General features: G+C 35.8%; 1 protein-coding gene across 1 annotated transcript in view; it reads left to right on the plus strand.

Moving 5' to 3' along the window:
• The window catches only part of USH2A (usherin), an 891,077-nt gene that overhangs the window by 639,250 nt on the left and 229,359 nt on the right, over nt 1-22,468 (plus strand). Inside the window, 3 exon segments of the mRNA XM_037823757.1 lie at nt 9,393-9,727; nt 10,610-10,732; nt 21,280-21,443. Coding sequence (XP_037679685.1) covers nt 9,393-9,727; nt 10,610-10,732; nt 21,280-21,443 — 622 coding nt within the window.

The raw sequence follows: 22,468 nt of genomic DNA on the forward strand, positions 1-22,468 counted from the left end.
GCTACAATTACCAATATTCTGATTTTTTTTTTAATAATCAAAGGATCAAAATGATAAGGAGATAAATAAAAATCACATATTACTGGGTTATCTAGAAAGTGTTCAATTATTAACCTCATTCTATTGGGAATGAACTCTAGAGGACAGGATAACTACCATTGTTTTGGCTTGCATACAAACTTCATTCAAGGGAAATTAGTGTAACCAAACAGGAGGGAGTTTTGTAGCTTAGAAGCCTCTTTTGTGTAAATATACACATGCTTCCATGGATTCAGTCTTGTACTAATGCCAAAAGTGCTGGTGCAGTAGCTTGCTCACCAGAGCACAAAACAAAGGACATTTGCATAACAGCAAAGTTCATCTGTTGAAATTATTATTTGGATCTATGTTGTGTTCTTTCCCTCCCTCACCAAAAGCAAACACTAGATGATGCTAAATAGTATAAATTGTGGATGAAATTTAATTTAACCTACAAACTAAATACTAGTTTTAGCAGTATTTATTGATTAGTTTTAGTATAAGACTGATAGAAGAAAGGCACCTTTTTCCTGGGAATATAGAAATATTAAAAATGTGTAGAATTCTGTTGTCTAAAACTAAAAGGAAATTAATTTTTAGTATGCAATGAATCATATTTATTGTATGAACATGTCAGAGTCAACTACTTAACTAATTGTAAGAAATTCAGTCCACAAATGATTTTTAAGCAAGTTTAAAATTAGTCTGCATTCAAATGAAAAAGAAAGAAAAAAAAAAAAAAAACTAGAGTTATTAATCATTTCAGAAATGACTCTTTTTCTTAATCCTGGGGGAATTTTGCAAAACTTCGGTAAGCAGTGTCAATCTATAAAATGCAACATAACATTGTCCCTTCACAAAGGCAAAGCTACACAATAGACATTTTCTGGATTCTTTCTAACAAAACTTTAATAACTAGGCATTGCTGATTATGGCAGCTCTGAAAAAAAGAACAAATATTTTCAGTAGAATAAAAATTTAATGTCCAATTCTACTTGATTCAGCATATATAAATGATCAAATGTATTCAAAACAAGTTGCATGGCATTTTCTTTCTTTCTTTTTTAACTTCCTCTTTTGATTGTTTTAACCTCAACCCAAATATAAAACAATATACATAGCTTGCAGCCTGATGGAGTAGAATTTGGATGTAACTAAGGAGCTGAATATCATAGGCACTCACCCAAGTCTCCCGAGGTCAAGAGAGGTGCCTGAAGTATACAGACACTGAACAGTACTGATAACTTTTTCAAATTCACACCTTTTATTCTTTATCATTTTATAGCTAGGAAATTAAAAGTTATCAACTAAGATAGCAGGAATATTCAACCAAACCTAGCAATTGATGATATATATTTAAATAATATTACAGTAGCATAACATATTTGCACCTTAGTATTATTTTTTCACATTATGTTCAGAAAGCCCATAAACTTTGCCAAAGTACATGTCCATCTGGTATAGATTATCTGGCCAGCTGAGGCATGACAGATATACAATGACTTCTCTTTGTACAATGTGGGATTAAACAGTCAGAATTGCAAACACATAAAGAATTTATGAGGAATAACAAAAGGATGGTCATTAATGCATTGATTAATAAACTTATTCAACATTTACACAGAGCTGTTCTAAGTATTAGAATGAAGGAAGTTGTCATACTATTAGTAACAACAATAATAATTTCAGTTCTACTAGCATTATTGATCACCAACACTCCTTTGTTTCTCTTCTAGGCAATGGAGATAGAGCAGAGACCAAAACAAAGCCCTGCCCTCATGGAACTTATGTTTTAGACAGAATACAACAAATAAATATCAATATGCCAGGAAGTGACTTGGGGGGAAAAATGAATCAGGTTAAGAAGATTAGGGGATAACAGTTGATGGGGTGAGGGTCAAAAGGGAGCAGACCTGGTATAGGAACCAAGTTTGTCTCATTTCATACCAGGTGTTCCTTTCATTATACCATGCCCCTGTAAGAATTTACAGTCAATAGGGGAAGCAGGAGAAACAACACAACTCAGGCCAATTGCAAACAAATCCAAAGTAATATATTAATAAGTTATAAAAAAATATGATATGATTTTGCACAGATATTGTCATTAAGAAAGGGAAATTGGAGCGCACAGGGACATAGATCAAAATCATATTCCTTAAAATCATATTTGATTACAAGGAAAATAAGTAATGTATAATATCAAAGAAGTCATACACTTTTATTTTGTATGTAATTGCTTAAGAAAATTCATTTCATTTTTTAAAGTTACTAAAAGTACTATACCAAAACTTGGAAAAAGGGTTCAATAAAACTATAGACTAATTTCATATATGAATATAGGTACAGAACTTCTAAATAAAATATTAGCAAATTGAATTAAGCAACGTGTCAAAAGAATTATATACCAGGACAAATGTGGTTTAATTCCAAATGTGTAAGGATGGTTCAATGTCAGGAAGTCTATCAACATACTGCTTATAAGAAATGGTTAAAGGGGAAAATGTGTATATTTTTATCAACAGATGTGGGGAAAAAACAGGTAAAATTCAGCAGCAGAACAAAACTTAAAAGTAAAATAAAATTAGGAAGAAAGTATTTAAGTGTGATAGAGTCTACTTATAAGATGGCTGCACTGAAGCCCTGAGTAAAATTGAGGACTAATAATAAATACAACATAGAAATAACTAAGCAGCAACAAACTTCTTTCCTGATGATAGCACAGGACTCTGAACACTGATGCCCCATCTCAGACTCACCTTCTCAAACTAAAGCAGAATAAAGAGAGCAGGCCTGCAGTTCACAGCTCCTGCTACTTGCTAAGTTCTCACTCTGTGCAGAATAATGAAACCACCGTCCTTGGCACGTGTGCCTTGAGGAACAAGCATGCCCACTGGCAGCTTTATTCTGGTGTGTACTGTTAGCACTGCACGTCTGCAGATTTGGTCATAAATTTGGTCATAAACCAAAGAAAATCTCAGCACTCTCACAATAGCTTGAAGATGGGCCAGTTTGTAATGTCTGGTCTAACTCAAACCACAAAGAACAAAACATAAAATTTTATCAAAGAGTATAAAATAATAATGAAACAAATATCTATTGAGTTCAGAGTATATTCTGAGCATTGCTGTCGTTTCATCCTTACAACGAGGCTAATAGATGCTATTATTACCCCCATTTCACAGACAGGAAAATTGCTATTTGGGAAATTTAGTAACCTGCCTGAGATGACAGAAGGGGTAAGAGCTGGGGTTCACACCCAAGGGTATGGTCCCTGGGCCCCCTCTTCTCGGCTTCTTCACACTGCAACAATGGGAGATTACCCTGTGTTCCTGCATGGAAAGATTTTATTCCATAGTGAAGTTTATCCTTCCAAACCTAACATATGAACAGCATAACTTTGTTTTGTTTCGTTTCAAACTGGATAAAATGATTTTGCAGCATAAAGAGAAGACTAAATGGTCCAAAATACTTAAGAAAATTATGGCAGAAGAGTGAGGGAACACCTTCCTTGTACTTCAATTTATCCTAAAGTCACTGAATTAGAGCAGTATGATATTGACATAAGAATAGACAAATGGTTATTGGAACCAGATACAAGTTTATGTGGAAACTTGACTTATTGTAGAAGTGGCATTTTATTTTACTGAGGAAGGATGATTTGCTTAAAAAATGATACTGTCCTACCAGCAATCCATGTGAAAGAAAAAAACAAGATCCTTCCACATTATATTGTAACTAAATTCCAAATAGATTAAAAATTTTAATGTTAAAAAGAAAAAAAAACAGAAAAACAAGAAGAAAATAAAGGAAAATTTTTATTAACCTAAAGGTGGAGACCTCTTTCTAAAGAAAAGAAACTCAGTTGCCTTAAAAGAAATGATAGATATATATGTATATATACCTAGAAGATAATTTGATTTTTTTTTTTTTTTTGGCAAAGCTTAAGACAAATCTCTCACCCCACCCCCAACAAAAGTTAAATTTCAGAAGATAAATTGGGAAGAAAAACAAATGACAAATATTACAGAAATACTGGCTATTTCTCTATTATATGCAAAGAACATCTAATTTGTAATAAAAAGACACAATTCAATAGAAAATAGGCATAAAATATGGATATAAATTTAAGAGGAAATAAAAATAGTCAATAGTATTTGAAAATATTTATATATCACCAAAAGTCAGGGGAGAGCAAAGTTATTAAAAAATAATTAAATAATTTGGCAAAAATTTAAAGAAGCAGTAATTTCAAGAGCTCATGAGGACGTAGATCATGGGCACATTCATCACCTGTGATAGAGAGAAGTGCTTTAACACTTTTAGAAAGTAATCGACTAATAATGATTAAAATTAAAAATACATTTAAGTTTTAGCATCGCAACTTTCGGCAATCTGGCCAATGAAAAATAAATACACTGGTATGTAAGCATAGACTTTCCAATATTGTTTTTAGCAGTAATGTAAATGGAATAAATAAATGAATGTTTGTCATGAGGCTAGTAGCTGGACAATTTGTTTTCGGTCATTAATGGAATATTATGCAGAAGCAAAAATTGATAGGTTATGTCCATGATATCTTGTTAAGCATATAAATCAAGTTGCAGATGATAAGTATAGAATAATTTCTTTTCTGTAAGAAATTAAAAACCAGAAAGAGAGAGAGACTTTACATATGTGTGGGTATGTTTGCTTCACATGAATGAGCATACAAAACACTATGGAAGAATAGAGTGCAAGTTCTTTTATCTTTACACCTCGAGAGGGTGGGAATGGTGAGAGATAGGAAAAGATGAGGAGCCATAATTAGCTTTTCCTTTCTTTTACTTTGTACTCTTTCAGTGATTGCAAAATGCCAATATAATATTTGGAATTAAAAATTAATGTTAATTTTAAAAGGAAAGGAGGAAATTTTGGAGAACTTTAGATTTATTGCACACCTCTTCTGTATGAGGAGCTGTTTTAGTTTTCTGGGCTGCTTAAGCAAAAACCATGAAATGGTCTGGGTTAAACAATGAGAACTTATTTGCTTACAGTTTTGAGGCTAAAAGAAAGTCCAAATTAAGCTGTCATCAAGGCGATGCTTTATTCCTGAATACTGACATTCTGGGGCTGGTTGCCAGTGATCCTTGGCTCCTCTGTCACATGGCAAGGCACATGGCAGCATCTCCTGGTCTTTCTCTTCTCTTCTGGGTTCCATCGATGTCCAGCTTCTTGCTTCCTGTGGCTTTCTCTCTGTGTGTCTGAAATTCACTCCATTTAGAAAGGACTCCAGTAACAGTTTTAAGACCCATCCCAGTTAAGGTGGACCACACCTTCTTAACTGAAGTAACCTCATCAAAATGTCCTACTTACAATAGGTTTGCACCCACAGAAATAGATTGCATTTTTTTAATATTTATTTTATTGAGATATATTTACATACCACACAGTCATACAAAACAAATCATACATTCGATTGTTCACAGTACCATTACATAGTTGTGCATTCATCACCAAAATCAATCCCCAACACCCTCGTTACCACACACACAAAAATAACCAGAATAATAATTAAAGTGAAAAAGAGCAACTAAAGTAAAAAAGAACACTGGGCGCCCTTGTCTGTTTGTTTGTTTGTTTCCCGCACCTTCCACTCATCCATCCACAAACTAGACAAAGGGGAGTGTGATCCTCATGGCCCCCCCAATCCCACTGTCCCCCCTCATAAGCCACATTTTTATACAATTGTCTTCAAGATTCATGGGTTCTGGGTTGTACTTTGATAGTTTCAGGTATCCACCACCAGCTACCCCAATTCATTGGAACCTAAAAAGGGCTGTCTATATTGTGCGTAAGAGTGCCCACCAGAGTGACCTCTTGGCTCCTTTTGGAATCTCTCTGCCACTGAGGCTTATTTCATTTCCTTTCACATCCCCTTTTTGGTCAAGTAGATGTTCTCCATCCACGATGCCAGGTCTAGATTCCTCCCCAGGAGTCATATTCCACGTTGCCAGGGATATTCACTCCCCTGGGCGTCAGATCCCACGTAGAGGGGAGGGCAGTGATTTCAATTGCCAAGCTGGCTTAGCTAGGGAGAGAGGGCCACATCTGAGCAACAAAGAGGCATTCAGGAGGAGGCTCTTAGGCACAATTATAGGGAGGCCTAGCTTCTCCTTTGCAGCAACAGTCTTCCCAGGGGCAAATCACGTGGTAGAGGGCTCAATCCATCAAACCACCAGTTCCCTATGTCTAGATTACATTTAAGAACATGTTTTCTGGGGTACATACATCTTCACCACTGAAGCTTTGCCAGGGAGTCAGTTATTGAGAGGAATTGCTATAAAGAGACAGATATTTCTATCTGCTCTTACCTGTAGTTCATTGGTATCCTGTAATGATTAAGGAGTTTTAGAATTATATTATCTTCTATCTAGAAATGAGGGTAGGGATTGTCTCTTCATTTTACACATGAAACAGAGGCCCAGAGACGTTAAGTGCATTCCTCAAAGTCAGAAAGCTTTCGTGGCATAGACTGGGTCAAATATGAAGGAAATTTATTCTTAGTCCATTCTCAATTATAGTAAGTTCCATAGATGCTTTTATTCATACAGCTCTTAAATATACTTTAAGTGAGTTAAAGAAGGAAGTAATTAGGTTACAGTGTTTATATGTGTTACTGTTTTCAGGCCTGAAACAAGCAACCAATCTGCATGCTTAAGTTTTAGTTTAAAATAGGAATCTTTGAAGGTGCCTTAATTTTTTAAGGCCACTCTTGAGGGATCTGAGTGAGGGATCTGAGTAAAATGTTAGTTCCTTAAACACCTAACCAACTACCTACATATCCTATGTTCATAGAACTTATAATAACCAAACAGAAAAATAGAAATCGAAATAATTAAAAAACATTCAGTTAAAATAAATCACTACAGTAGGCAAGGCATCCCTGAAATGAACATTTTATTTCTAGCCAGAAAATACAATTCTCTTTTAAAGTTTTCACTGTAAAATGATAGCTTTAGAGAACTCATCTCTTGTTTATTCAGGCCAGGTCTGAGTTTCATGGGATGCCACGATATTTCATAATCCCACCTCTGAACAACAGGTATAAAGGACATATGAAATTAAATTGACAAAGTTTTAGTCTCATACATTATGGCCACACTATAGTAAATGTGGTCTTTAGCATAAGAAAGAACAGAATCCAATATTTAGCTAACTGGCTTCTTACAAATCTTGGACACAATTTATTTTTAATAATGGCTGCAGATTATTTTCAGGAAGGTGATCAAATTAGACAGCATTTCTGTTAGCCTACTGACAATAATGACAATGTCCTTCTTCTTCTTGTTATAAAAGGTTGTTTTGTATATTCCTTTAAAAATTTTCTGTGGACATGTATGCATGCCTTAAAACTCACTACTGTCAAAGAGATATATTTTTTAAGTCTGTAACTTTGTAAATGAGGAAAACAGCTAGTTTCTGGACAGAAACATTTATCGTAGAGAAAATAAGGATTTTTAAGGTCTTCAAATGACTGTCTCCAGAGTCGTTACATCAACTCTCTTAATCTCTGCTGGTAGATATCTTATTCAAGTTTTATCTCATGAATGCTTTTTCACAGCCTCAATAACGAGTTCCAGATCAATTCACTCTTAGCTCAACTGCTAACACAGACTCTCTCTCAAGTTGAACTCCTTTCAAGTGCTGCCAACTCTGACCTGAACTCTCAGAATATTCTGGTTCCAGAAGCAAGGAGGTAGTATACTACAAATCAGTCAGGTAGAATTTAGCTGTGATAGTCCTTCCATCTTTCATTTAGGTTACAAGTACCAAGAAGCCCCCTGAGTTTGACCTTGAGTCTTTTTATCAAATCCGTGGAGAGTAAAACCCCCTCCAAAACAAAAAGAATGCTCTGTACGCTCTACAACCTTTGCTTTTTTAAAAGTTATTTATCTTTTCTACAACCAGACAAGTCCTTGGTGCTCATAAGGAACACAATTAAAGCTTCTTTTAGAGGAATTCTCCAAGACAATGTTTTTAAAATCAGCACTGATTTCGTGCTGTGTGGTAAAACGTGGGTAGATTTTGGGATGTCGTTAATTATAAATTACCACAATAGACATCAGACAACTGCCCAACTGACATGGAGAGAACCCATTTTGTCATCAATTATTAGAAAGAGTACTTTTTGGGAAATTGCGGATCATATTCCTTCTGTAAGAAACTTTTCCTCTTTGATTTGAGATAGAAAATTTTGCTCAGTCCTCTCTTCTGATTTTTCTGTTACTCCTTTCTGACATTGATTTTGTGTGGAATTACAGAATGTAAATATTAATATATCATCTTGTAGAAATCTGTCCTTTAAATCTTCTATATAACTATATGCTAAGGAAAAAAAAAACATAATCTAATGGGCCATGACTCCACAATTACTTCTTGAACTCCACCTCCGTATGCCTGGCACTAAATGTGTATACAATTAGTCTCTGCTCTCAAAAACCATATACTCTGTTTGGGAGATGAAATATACCCCTCAAATTTAAGTATTGTTGCAAGACAACAGTAGGAGAGATGAACCAGGATATCATAAAAATAAGTGACTTTTTAATGGCCTATGTACATTTTTCTAGGATACTTTTTCCCCATATAAATGTGGGTGTGCTACCACTATGCCCTTTGAAAATTTTAGCCAGAAAAGAGAAGAAATTCTAGGCATTATGGTATTCCATTACAAAATATTCTTTCTTTCTTCTGGATGCTTGAATCCTTGAGTTAGTTAAATAGGATCATCCTTTGATTTTTTAAAAGGTTTCTGTCTCTGATCTTTGCAAATGAGATGTGCTGTTATTGCTTTACTTGGTACAACATGCAGAAGTAAGATTCAGGAACTGAATCTTTGTGCATCCTCAGAAAATACAAATTATGACACCTCCCCCCTACAAAAAATTAGTGACATATTTAAGAGCATATTAACAATACAAAGCAAGGAGTTCTGATGCTTCATTTAATTGAGTTATAAACAAGAAAACTATCAAACCCTGCTGCTGCCCTATTGATGCATGTGGACGTGTGAATTTTCACCATGTGTTTGCTCTGTGTCCTTTAGAAAACCCACAGTGGGGATGAATCACTAACGTGAGTATTGGTCTGACAGTCCTAGAAAGTATCAAGACTAAATGCCAAACCCAGGAAACAGCATTTCGTTTAGTTCCTAGTGTACTGTTAATTGATCCCAAACCATTCATTACTGTCTACTGAAAAGGCCTAAGTAGAAAGTAGGCATTTAGAAAATGACTTAAGTGAAAATAAGACAGCGCAAAATTCTAGGCTTTGGAAACTTCAGTTGCTCTGATCCTGTATCGTCACACTGATTCTAAGTTTACCTTTTGTTTCAGGTCACTTGGAAACCCCCAATCATCAAGAATGGAGACATCCTTAGCTATGAGATCCGCATGGCTGGCCCTCATCTGACTATAACCAATGTTACTTCCTCATTGTTAAGTCAAACAATCACTCATCTGATTCCTTTCACTAACTACTCTGTCACCATTGTGGCTTGTTCAGGGGGTAATGGACACTTAGGAGGGTGCACAGAGAGCTTACCTACGTATGTAACCACCCTCTCCACCCTACCTCGGGATGTCAGCCCATTGTCAGTGGTTCCACTCAGTGAATCGTATGTCGGGATTTCTTGGCAGCCACCATCCAAGCCAAACGGACCAAATTTGAGGTAAGAGAAAATCGCTGTGCTTTTCGATTTTGCTAGGGACTTATCTCTCCAAAAAGGAGGAAGGGAGAATTTCACTGACATACAGATATAGAATTATTTCCTTATTGGATATTCTCCAACTCATGACTTGCATAAAATTTCATATTATGTGCCTTGACTGATGTGGGACCATAAAAGTTTGTCAAGGTAGAAATACCATAATATTTTGAAGAACTAAAAATCCTTGAAACAGCAAACACAAATTCTCGAAGAATTCTCTACATAATCTGTTTCTTGTTATTCAAAGTATATTCTTCTTATGTGTTAGGTAAACTTGATGCATGATCTAAATGATACATTTGTACAAATATGCCTCAAAATTCCAGTGCTAACACAAAATTACTTGGCACATGATTATCTGAAAACATGTGAAGAATGTGGTCAGGGATATAGATAAGATGAAAAGAAAGAGTCATATTTCTGAAAAGACTTTCTGACAACTTGAACTTGACACTTAGCTAAGAATATGGAGTTGAAAATATTGTTTATAAAGTTTTGATGGTAGCAGTCTTGGGAAATTATTAACTTGACAACCATTTGGCATTTCTACTTTATGTGAAACTAGCATTAAGTTTTGGCAAATCTGACAAAGTTGTCTAAAATGTTATAATTCTTACTGATATTAGGAAAGTGGGAAATGTAGGCAATTTATTTGAAATAATTGAATTTATAAAAGCTTTAATCAAAAAAATATTTACCCAAAAAAATTTGCAGCAGTAAACACAAGGTGTTTTCTTTATATTTACATGAACACCCTACACATACATGCCATAAAACAACCTGAATTTTGGTCATAACATTAGTTGAGATAATCCCAATGTTCCTGCTTGTCTTTTGCTTTAGATATGAGCTTCTGAGATGTAAAATCCAGCAACCACTTGCATCAAATCCCCCAGAAGATTTAAATCTGTGGCACAATATTTATTCAGGAACTCAGTGGTTTTATGAAGATAAGGGTCTTAGCAGGTGAGATTACAAAAACTATAAAAACAAATGCTGGCATTTAGTTTGCGGCATGTTGAATAGTTCAAAGTATCTTAATGTCTTCATTGTGTGAGCATGTTATCAGTTATGCAATAAAACATGTTTGATTATTATCTGTGGCATTAATCATCGAACTGCAACAGTCAGCACACTTAATGTTTGCCATTCTAACTGCATGCTTAAATTAAGCCTTTTGAAGTCAAACTTTTAGGTGTTTGAACCTTAACCTGGTCTCTTTGTCACAGCGCTATTCAGACATGAAAACTTAATAGAGGAATTTGAAAATATTCCACATATACAAAACTGGGGAAATTACTGGACACTTGTAAAATGCTTACAACTTCTGGGAAGTAATTGATTATAGGCCATTGATTCAATCCACAAAAGTTATTTTGTAAACAGGCTTGATTGAAAGAATTCAATTTAGAGTTCAACAAAATCAAGAAATGGGCAAATAGGCAATATCAGAAAAAAGAGTACTTACAGCATGGAAGAGTTCAGAGATCTGGGTTATGTTTCACCTGTGGCGGAGAACTAGCTTTGTGACCTTAGGCAAGTCAACTCCTCTGGGCCACAGAAAAACGTGTTCTTAAAGCTAATCCATTCCTGTGGGTGTGAATCCACTGTAAACAGGACCTTTTGATGAGGCTACTTCAGTTAAGGTGTGGCCCACACCTCATTCAGGATGGGTCTTAATCCTATTACTAGAGTCCTTTGTAAGAGAATTAAATTCAGAGGAAGAGAGAGAAAGCTACAGAAGCAAGAAGATGAAATCAGTGAAACCTGGAAGAGAAGGGAGAGAACAGCAGATGCCTCCATGTGCCTTGCCATGTGCAGAGGAGTCAAGGATCACTGGCAGCTGATCTTCAGGAAGAAAGCATCACCTTGATGAGGCCTGTTTTGGACAGCCTCAAATTGTAAGCTATTAAATTTCTATTGTTTAAGTCAACCTATTTCATGGTATCTGCTTTAAGCAGCCTAGAAGATTAAAGAACTCAGCTTCTCCCCATTTCTGCCATTTCCCATTATTTGACTAGTTCACCCCTCAAGTCTTAGCCTAGAAGTTTCTTCCTTCTAAAAGCCTTCCTTGACCCCTCTCTTCCTGGTCTGAACCAGGTGTCTCTTTTTTTATATTTCTGTAGCATACTCCCTCACATAATATAACTTACAGCCTGGCTACTTGTCTTGACACCTCATTATTGCATTGTCAGATCCAACATGGGTCAGGGACTTTGCATTTAGACTTTCGTATTCTCAGTCCCAAGCATAGTGCCTGGAACATATTTGGTCCTCAAGTATTTGTTGAATAAAAGCATATGTTAACTCAATAAAGTGTAGATTATTTTATTTCTCTGAGCCTTAGGGATATTAACTGAAATTATATTATCTTTGAGGAATGGGTAAAACTAAGTAAAATTCCTCTGCCCATCTTGAAGGGTTGTGGTGGGAAAACATTACAGATATTCTAAGGTTCTTGGAGGGAGACAGCATGTAAATATAACCAACCACTAGAATGAATGAAGCATATGAAATTGCTATTTTTACAAGTCAAAATGGTCAGTTATTTGCAAATATTTATTTCTTAACCTTAAACTATCATGGTTATTGTATTATTTCCAGCTCTTTTTGATTTATTATTTGCTTATTTCAGCCTCTCTATATGATTACCACTTCAGGTGAAGAAATTCATTAATTCAGCTATTTCTTTTTGCCAACTATATGCTGAGGCACTGTGATACGGAACAAAAGATGAATATAGCATGGCCCTTGCCCTCAAAGAGCTCATGGTCTAGTGATGGAGTCAACACTTGTACACACAGTTACACACATTAAGTGTTATCCTCACAATTAACTACAGTCAGCAACTCTACTCAGGGAAATAGTATGGAAAAGTAACTTCCTGTGATCTGTGAACAATAAGGGCCTTACATATAACAATTTCAAAAAAAAAGAATAGAAGCTGGCTATTTAATATTACTGAATTTGACTGTTACCCATCAGATGTTTATAAGAAACCCAGAAGTCCTAGGAAGCTAATAATGTGTGTGGTCCCATCTATGACTTTATTTCCAACCATTTAGTCAGGGACTATGATCTTTTCTCTCCAGTATCTGATGTGAGCATGTGCAGCTGACAGCTTCCCTGATCAAGTATTGACAACAGTCCACCTTCCCACTTCCCAGACATGCAGTGTAGGAACTGCTTTGGGGTGTCAGAGCCCTCTGAGGACATCCTGCTGTTGCCTAGGGAAACTGCCTGCTGTTAACACTAATAATACTAATAAGAAGAGGAATGAGAAGCTGCTTTCCTTGTCCATAGTGTCTACAATACTTAAAGGACTTCATTTTATTTGTTGCTCATTATAATGCTATGAGGCATTATTTTTCCTATGCCATAGAAGAAAAAAAAAAAAAAAACAACCTTATTTAAAAATAAGAACAAGGCCAAAAAAACTATTATTTTATTTTTAGTGATTTTTCTAGAGACTTTTAATGAGAGGTCCAAATCTACGATTTAATAAAAGAAAGTTAAAACCTCAGAAATTAAATTAAAACATGAGTTGACATAAGCATACCAATTACAGCTGCCTCTAGAATGGCAGTGTGCGTGTAACAAAATTGAGCTGATATGATATTTTGACTAGCCTGATAATGCTGAATGTTAAGGGATTTTTTTTTCTGCTAGGACTAGCAAATACTTTTGGGGAAGTTCAAACAACTGTTATGTCTCATGTAACCAGGTGGAGGTTAAAAAAAAAAAAGGCATTTCTTTTAATACTCAAAATAAGTGGTGCAAGTGTTCTTATTGTGAGAATTGTTTTCTAGTTCTCTACCCTTTATAAGTCCCCAAACAGCTAGGGACTCAGTCCAGGGCAGGGTGGGAGTGGGGGTCATCTCTCACAAATTTGAGAAAACAGGAAAATGATTTGTCCACTTGTGGGCACTATACTCTGTGCTCATTTTTCAGTTACGAAGAAGTGATCTTGTTTGCTCAGAAGCTTTTGTTGTCCATCTTGACAGAGCCAAGGCTCACTATCCTTGCTGGTCAGCTACTGAGTGGTCTTTCAAAATGCAGAGGAAAGGGAAGAAGCTGAGTTCTCAGTCCCCACACCACACTCAGATGTGTTACAGCTCCTGAAGGGCACTCCAGGGTGAAGGGGAGCTGGGGATGGTGAGGAAGGGAATTCTAATGCCTTTAAAAGTAATATGTAATTTCTATTCTCCCCAAACTCCACCGTTCTATATTTCCATCTTAACTTACATCTATATAAATAACGGCAACATTGAGGCATTTCTTCCCTTCTTGCCTTGATATCACCATAGCTACATCTAGAATCAGCTTTTAAATGTCATTTCACTTGATAGAAAAAATAAAATTAACCTAAAATTCACTGGGTGTCCCTCCATGAATGTATTTATGACATTATAAATATAAATAGGAGTCAATTTCACTGCTCAAGTGGTCTCTTTTGGTTAGACATATGTTTATAATATGTAGAAAAACACACCAATTTAATGTAAAAATGACATTAAATTCTGAAATTCAGATCATTCTAGTAGTTCTTTTTTCCTTTATATCTACATTTACAAAGTAGAATATTGAGCCAGTTATCCAGATAATTTAATTCAAACAAAAATGCTTTTGCTTTGCTTTTATGATTATTCTAGAAAAGGACAATTTTCGCCTGAGTTGCACAGCTAATTGCTTCCTCACTGAATTTTGCCCTGTCTGTGTAGACACAGACTCATTGTAACTGTAGGTTTATACTACTTGTCAGTTTTCTAACTTTTCTTCCTTAATAATTCTGTGCAAAGTGACCAAGTTATGGTTGTTGGAGGGAACCATAACTTTGGATTTCCTGACATTTTCATCACTTGGAAAATCTGGTGAACGTGCCGTTGTCGCCTGATGCTGCTGATGTGAATCAGGCAGAGTTTAACAAGAGGGCAGCATCCCCTTAATATTAAGCATCAACCCGTCCTTAGAATTTCAGCACCTTACATTGCCTGGGTTCCTGAGCAATCAAATAAAACTGCTGAGAAACATTGATGGCAGGTCCTCCTTTTTGTTCTGGGAGGTACAACAAGGCATAAGAAATAATAGGATTTTTTTTTCTATTTTAAGGAAAATATTGACTTTGAGATTATACTAATTTAGCTGACATTAAATGTTTGACATGAGGTATTTTCTAACTCCTATTATTTCAGTCATGTGTAAGTTTCAAGTACTTCATTTGGAATGGTAATTTGAATATTGACCTCCATGTGATTCCTCAAGAATTTGCTAATTGCATTATCTTTAAGCAAAAGCATTCAAATTATTAGATTTTCATCTTATTTTTGAAGAATGATTGGTTATGGTTGTTTTAAATTTAAATGCTTAAGCTAAATGTGTTATAAAATCTAAGTTTAAATCTAACTGACATATATTCTAACATATATTTTTAAACCTACTAAAATGAAGCTATTTCAAGCCTGGAAAGATGGCTTCATTTCTGGGATATAATATTTGAAGCAATATAACTCAATCCCCCTTTTTTGTAGTGAGATTAAAGGTACACAGATGATATTTTCTCCTTTGCTAATATGGAAACACTGGGGCAGTTCTATGTGACTTGTTTCCATAATACAAATTTCTCCAAAGAATAGCTATTAAGAAGTTGACTTGAACATATGGATGGAAGGAAGGTTTTTCTTCTGTGACTACCAAATGAGAGAGATCCTATTGTTTTCATCCTAAATTCCAAACGTGAGTAAAAGTTGGGTCTAGGAATGAAAGGCAAATTTTGTCAATAGTAGTGTGACATTTCTTAGCAATGTAATTAATTTAATATTAATGAAAATGTATCTATTTCCCACTTAAATTGGTATAGTTACGGTGGTATTCCTCATTGGAATTTTCTTCAGTGCTCTAAATTTACTACATGCCATCTAAGTGCCATTATATTCTACCTTCCCTCACGAAAAATGAGCCTCTAATTCTGGAAGGTGCATTTTGTCATAGGAATTTTTTTTTCTTACCAATCTACAGAGGGTGGGCGAGGGGCAGATGGGAAGAAACTGCTTAATGGGTAAGGAGTTTTACTTTGGAATGATGGAAATGTTTTGGAAACAGATAGAGGTGGTGGTTGCACAACATTGTGAATGTACAAAATGCCGCTGAATTGCTCACTTTAAAATGGCTATTTTTATGGTTTTTGGATTTCACCTAAATAAATTATAAATAAATCTAGCCCCCCCCCCCTTTCTAATGCTAATAAAATAGTATGGAAAAGATGGAAATTATAGCAAAATTAATTTAGGTATGACCTTCTGCCAGCATAAGTATAAATGGGTACATGAGCATGCCAAATGCAAACTTCACTCAAAATCTGAAATATATCTTTTTAAAAAACTTTCAAGTATGATCATCATTACTCTTTGTGATAGTTAAAAGCTGAATGGACCCAGAAAATTGTGTTCTTAAAGTGAATCCAGTCCTGTGGGTGTGAACCTATTGTCAGTGGGGCTTTTTGATTAGTTTACTCCAGTTGGGGCATGGCCCAGGCTGGATGTTAATCCTCTTACTGGAGTCCTTTATAAATAGGATGAAAGTGGAGAGAAACACACAGAGAGAAAGACAAAGAAGCTGAGAAGGAAAGCCACAGAAACAGAAAGGAAGCCACTGATGCCAGAAACTGGAAGCAAGGGAACCCAAAAGAGAACAGAGAGACCCGCAGACACCACCATAAGCCGTCTGACAGAGGAGTCCAGGATTGCAGATCGCCAGCAGTCCATCTTCAGGAAGAAGGTATCGTCTTGATGCTGTCTTGATTTGGACATTTTCCTAGCCTCAGGACTGTAAACTTGTAAACTAGTAAATTCACATTGTTGAAAGCCAGCCCATTTTTGGTATACTGCATTTTGGCAGCCTGGCAGACTGAAACACTCTTCCATTTCCAAAGCAAAAAGTCTTCAGTAGCATTTTTTGAAACAGCAAAGAACACATCGAAAGAAAAAGTTACCTACCATCAATGGAAAATTTAAGCAGCCACAGATTTAAATGATGGAAAAAGCTTTGCACTGTTATTTGTTTGATTATTTATTCAATACCACAAAGGATTTGATGGTGTAAGGAGTCATATGCTAGAAGAGATTTCTCAAATTCTTACCTGTATGATGTTGCACTCAAGCATACTTTGAATCATAGTGGATATGAGGAAGACCGTGGAAGAAGCAACTGAATAGCTTGGATTTTCAGGACAATGATTTATATTGTTGGCAATATCGACATGTGAATTCTTTCGGGACATTGATAAAGCTGACACATTTTGAATTCTGATGAAAATAACCTGAGGCATTCTGCAGTCATACTTAGAATTTTATTGGTTCTCAAAATACAACAGACACTTTCTCTGTTTTCTCTGGACACAATATCACTTGTCACTAAAATCTAGCCTAAATACTACCTTCTCTGTGAGGACTTCCATGACTAGGTCAGGTGAAATTAGATGCTCCCTCTGATATGTGTTTTTAAAAAAGGAAAAATGAGTATAGATTTTCAGATGTTTCTATTTTAAAACATATTTCTTAAAAACTTACATGCCTATGGCTCCAGGAGGACAAGAATCATGTTCATTGTGTTTACCACCTGGCACAATGTATAAGTGCTCAATAAATATTTTTGAGTGAATGAATAAATTAATGAATGAATGAAATGAGGGTGTATCAAACATGAAAGAGCTAGATAATTCGTTTTCAATATATTTTAAAGTTTCAGCAGGGATTATTTCTCTATTGAAAACATATTTCTCTATGTCGCTAACCTAAAAACTTATATAAGCGAATGAAAGATTATGAGACTGAATGCCTTAGTAATTATGAAACATCTGTTAATTCATTTATAAAATTATTTATTCAGTAAATAAGCAGATTAAAGCTGCCTGTCTAAGCATAATCTAGTTTTCTAATTCATTTGATTGATAACAGCTGAACCTGGAAATGGATATTGTTCCATAAATAAGATTTTTATATGTATTAGCTTTACATGCAAAACACCATAATCATGTCTATATACTACAAAATTAACCATTTGCCAGTCGGAGTAGGGAGAAAGGTCGCAAAAGAATTAATCGTTGAGTGAAAAATGATTGTAATAGCCCAGTGTCCCTAAATTGACCTACAAACAATTGGTTTAACAGGCTAAACTATAGGCTAAATATAAGCATTTATTCATTTTATAGATTTCAAAAGTTGTTCTCGCCGGGGTTTGAAATGGTATATTTTTCAAGACATGTCTGGGGACCACAGTTAGTATTTAGGAAATAAATTTATTTATATACATAACTTTAGCTGTGAGTATATGATGGCAATAGATCTAGCATTTTTCTTTCAAACGTTTTCTGTTATTATTAATTAGAGGGGATGGTCCATTTCCTACCAATAATCAATACTAAGATCCCTCTAAGAAAGGAATATATAGAGAGGGAGTAGAAAAATCACTTTAAACCACCCATTACATTCTTTTTCAATATGAAGTGGTGAATTGCAAACAAACTCGTATATGTGGACAGGTGAGAGGCAATATACATTTATTAACTTGAGGAGAGTTCAGATGCAATGGAAATAGTATATTTTAGTATTTCATTTAAGAGAATTTAAAAGAATTCAGAATATTATTTCCTTAAAAGTTTAACTTAAAAATGAACATTAAAAAATGCGAACGACAGATGCATAACATAAAATGAAACAATTAAATAAAATAATAAATAAATAGTGAAAATAATTTTGTATTGGTAATGAAGAAACCAGATACTCAGCTAGCCCTAAATATTTGTATGAGCTTACGCGAAGCCACTTCTCATGATCTCAATTGTCTTACCTGTAAAATGTAGCAGATATTTTATTATTTGAAGCAGATAAATGCTAAAGCCATCTGTTACACTAACATTCTAGTACTACCATGAATACAGGTGTTTCAATTACATCTATCTATGTGGCCTACTTATTCTATGCAGGCATAAATTTGAACATTTCACCATGCCCAAATTGTGATGAAATCCTTTAAAGTATTACAATAGGAATTAAGGCCCTACAGAGGTTATTCACAGTTAACCATTTTAGTACCACCTGATGCTAATTCCAGTTGGAGAAAAGAACCAAAAAAAATGGTATCACTTTAAAGTTATAAAGATTATTAAATGTATAATATGGGCATGTTGAAGAAAAATTCCAATATTGCACGAGAGGAGATTAGGCATTCAGACTTTAACTAAATTTCTTTTAAACCATTTTACAAAGTAAAACACAATTACAAGTATTTTACCCAGGGAGAGAGCTAATGAAGCCAGGGTCACTTGTTCAATCCCCATTTGAACCATTAGTTTCATTTCATTCCATTGTCACAGACTTGCTACCCTCTTAACCCTGACTCACCATCCTTCAAGTTTATCCAGTAGACACAAAGGAAATTTGGTGAGACTGGAAGTGTAAGCAAAAATCTATCCCCACTGCTAGAAGAGCAATTCAGAGATCAAGCCCCAAGGGTGAGACATCATCAAAGTACAGAGAGAACAGATTATCATTGTGATTGTTGTTATTAATATTATCACCATCATCATCATCATCATGTTGGCAAAATAGAACAATGGTTAAAAGAACAAGCTATGGAAATCAGACTGTCTACGTTGAAATCCCAAGTCTCCCACTAATTAGCTCTTCAACTAGACAAGTTATTTATCTTCTTTGAGTGTATCTTCCTTATTTTCAGAACAGGATTTAAAACAGTGCCTTTTGGGTTGTTGTGAGGAACGAATGAGTTGATACACATTAAGCACTCAGATGCTATTATTAACATCTTTGAATTGTCATGGTCCTGTAGACTACTTAGTAGTTGCTAAAAATCATACAAGGAAGAAGGAAGGAAGGAAGGGAGGGAGGAAGGAGGGAAGAGAGGAAGGAGGGAAGGAAGGAAAGAAGAGACGGAGGAAGGGGGAGAGGAAGGAGAGAGAGGGAGAGAGAGGGGGAGGAAAGAGAGAGAAGGAAAGAGAAAGGAGAGAAAAAGAGGGAAGGAGGAAGATGAAAAGAAGTGGTAAAACAGAGAGATGTAGAAGATCTGGTGCTCATATTTATTTAGGGGAAATAGATAAATAGCTTGAAAAAGTCACTAAGTCTTTACCCATAGCTCTAATAGCAGAGCAGTATCCCTGAATGTGGCCAAGACTGAGCACTGCAAAAATATCTCTGGGCCATGAGAGAGAAACAGGGTGAGGCAATCAGACTTCTACAAAAGAGGTAGTAAAATGATCTGAAAATCCTGCATGTTTTTGGTTAAATTATTTAGCACAGTCCTGCAACTAGCACCCTCCCCTTTTCATCATGACCAGCAGAGTTCTGTGCTACAAGGACTAAAGCCAAACTACTTTTAGGTTTTGACTTATTGAGACAAATGCCCTGGGCCTGCCATCAGGAGAGGTTGGGTGGGCTTCAATTGCTCTGGGATCAGGACTGGATAACTGGTTGGTGGCAAGCAAAAGAACACGTACAAGTAAGACTTTCTACATATATGCTTTGTCCTTTTCTTTCTTTAAAGGTATCCTTCATGATCTATTAAGCCCAAAGTAGCTGATGATGTTCTGAGACCAACAAGTATTTGTTCTGAGTCCTGGATGCCCCAGGGATGGTCATCTGTTGCCACAATATATTTAGCAAGTTTCTCCCTCTAAGCTATTGTCTGTTCAAAGCCTGACTGTGCCTATAAATAGCATTTTCCTATTCAGGCTGTTTTGAACCAAAGAAAGAAAGCCTGGTATTCTTCTGCCTGAAAGACAGATGAAGAATTGATGGCTTTCCTCTGTCATTGATTTAATATATGACTTGGCAAGTCCTCATCATATCGCATCATCATGTCCAGGTTTCCCTTTCTACAAAGCAATTCGGTTTCCGCTGTATTGACTCAAGTAAATACATTCATGCTAAGGCAAAACACAGCTCACTGTAGCAGAACTCTTGCTGGGAAAATGTACACTCTGGTCACAGTTACGATTTAATTTAGGGTTTTATCTGCCTGCCAATGAGATTATAGGAAAGAAGTAGAGGTATTGGAAGAAAATGGTGATGCAGGATTCTGATATTTGAAAATGGATGAGTTTCCCAAAAGAACAGCATAAAACTCTCTGGATCAAATTCAGATAGAAAGCTGGCGGGTTGCCAGATTTGTAATTGCATCTTGAATTGAGCTGTAATCCTTACCACTTCTGAAAACAATGAGAATGAGAAAATGATAAACCACGTTTGTTTTAAATAGCACTATTTGCTTAGCATTCCTAACAAAATATTTTTTCTGAAGCTTTTGTTAAGGCTGAAGAAATACAAAAGCAATATATTTTGTGTAGGGAGGGAAAAATAATGTATTATTTAGGGAAAGAAAGGAAATTGTACATTTTGTGATTAAAAAAAGGAAATCTTGTATTTAGGAGGAAAAAGGAAAGCATGTATTTTGAATTCTCTAAAATAGAAATTAATGTGCAACTTTAAAAAAAAACCTTTTAGGTTTACAACGTATGAGTATAAGCTCTTTGTACACAACAGCGTGGGTTTTACACCAAGCCAAGAAGCAATTGTGACAACGTTAGCTGGTCTTCTAGAGAGAGGGGCCAATTTCACAGTGAGTGTTCTTAACCACACAGCCATAGACGTGGGATGGACTAAACCAAGTAAGTAACCTTCTCACATCTTGATTTCCTCTTAATTTATTAGTACCTGTTTTAGTTTGCCAGGGCTGCTATACAAATACCACAACAGGAATTTATTTTCTCACAGTTTGGGGTTAGAAATACAAAATCAAGGTGTCAGCAGGATTGTTCTTTCCTGAAGTCTGAAGCGTTCTGGTGGGGGCTCGCCAGAAATCCTTAGCTCAGTCTCTCTGCCTCTGTCAAATGCAGTGGGTCTCCTAGTCTCCAGTCGTCCGTGTGTCTGTCTAGATTTCCTCTCCTTGTAAGGACTCTAGTCGTATCTGATTAAGGCTCACCCTGATGCTGTATGGCCTTATCTTAACCAACAGGATCTTTGAAGTTTCTGTTTGCAAATGACTTCACTCACAAGACCAGGGTTTAGGACTGGAACATGCCTTACAGGGGACATAATTCAACCGATAACTGTCCCCAAACAAATTAAAAATGGACAACTGAACGCATTAAAAACTGCAAATTAATAAAAAGCCAAGGGACCCGTGATCTCTTCCAGAGGCCAAATACTACTCCTTCACCCTTCCTGGGCCTACTCTCCCTTCTTACCTTCTCTTTGGATTGAGAATGTGGTTTCTTTCATATCAGCCAGGTATGACAGAAATGTCCAACACAATATTGTATAACTTCCTGCAGAAAGCTCTGCCCCGTATCTGGTGTCTCATCATTCATTAAGTAGAACCATTTAATAGGATTGCAGTAATGTGACAGATTTTTCAGAATAAATCATCTTCAACACTGGTGTAGACAGAGTTCCAGCTTGATTCAGGAAAATGAAGCCTGGATGTTATCACTGGACTCAACTTCAGTAATGCAGAGTCTGTCCTTAGCCAGCTTCAGAATGCATCTTTACAGGCAGATAGAAGATCTCACAGATGGATCTAACATGTTCCTGCAACTCTAGAAACCACAGTAACTGAAAATCAGGTCTACTTTGTCAGTAGAATATTTAACAGCTTCTCTGTTAATTTGTAATGATCCATTATGTCAGTAAG

This window comes from Choloepus didactylus, chromosome 2 (assembly GCF_015220235.1).
Source record: "Choloepus didactylus isolate mChoDid1 chromosome 2, mChoDid1.pri, whole genome shotgun sequence".
Classification (NCBI taxonomy): Eukaryota; Metazoa; Chordata; class Mammalia; order Pilosa; family Megalonychidae; genus Choloepus; species Choloepus didactylus.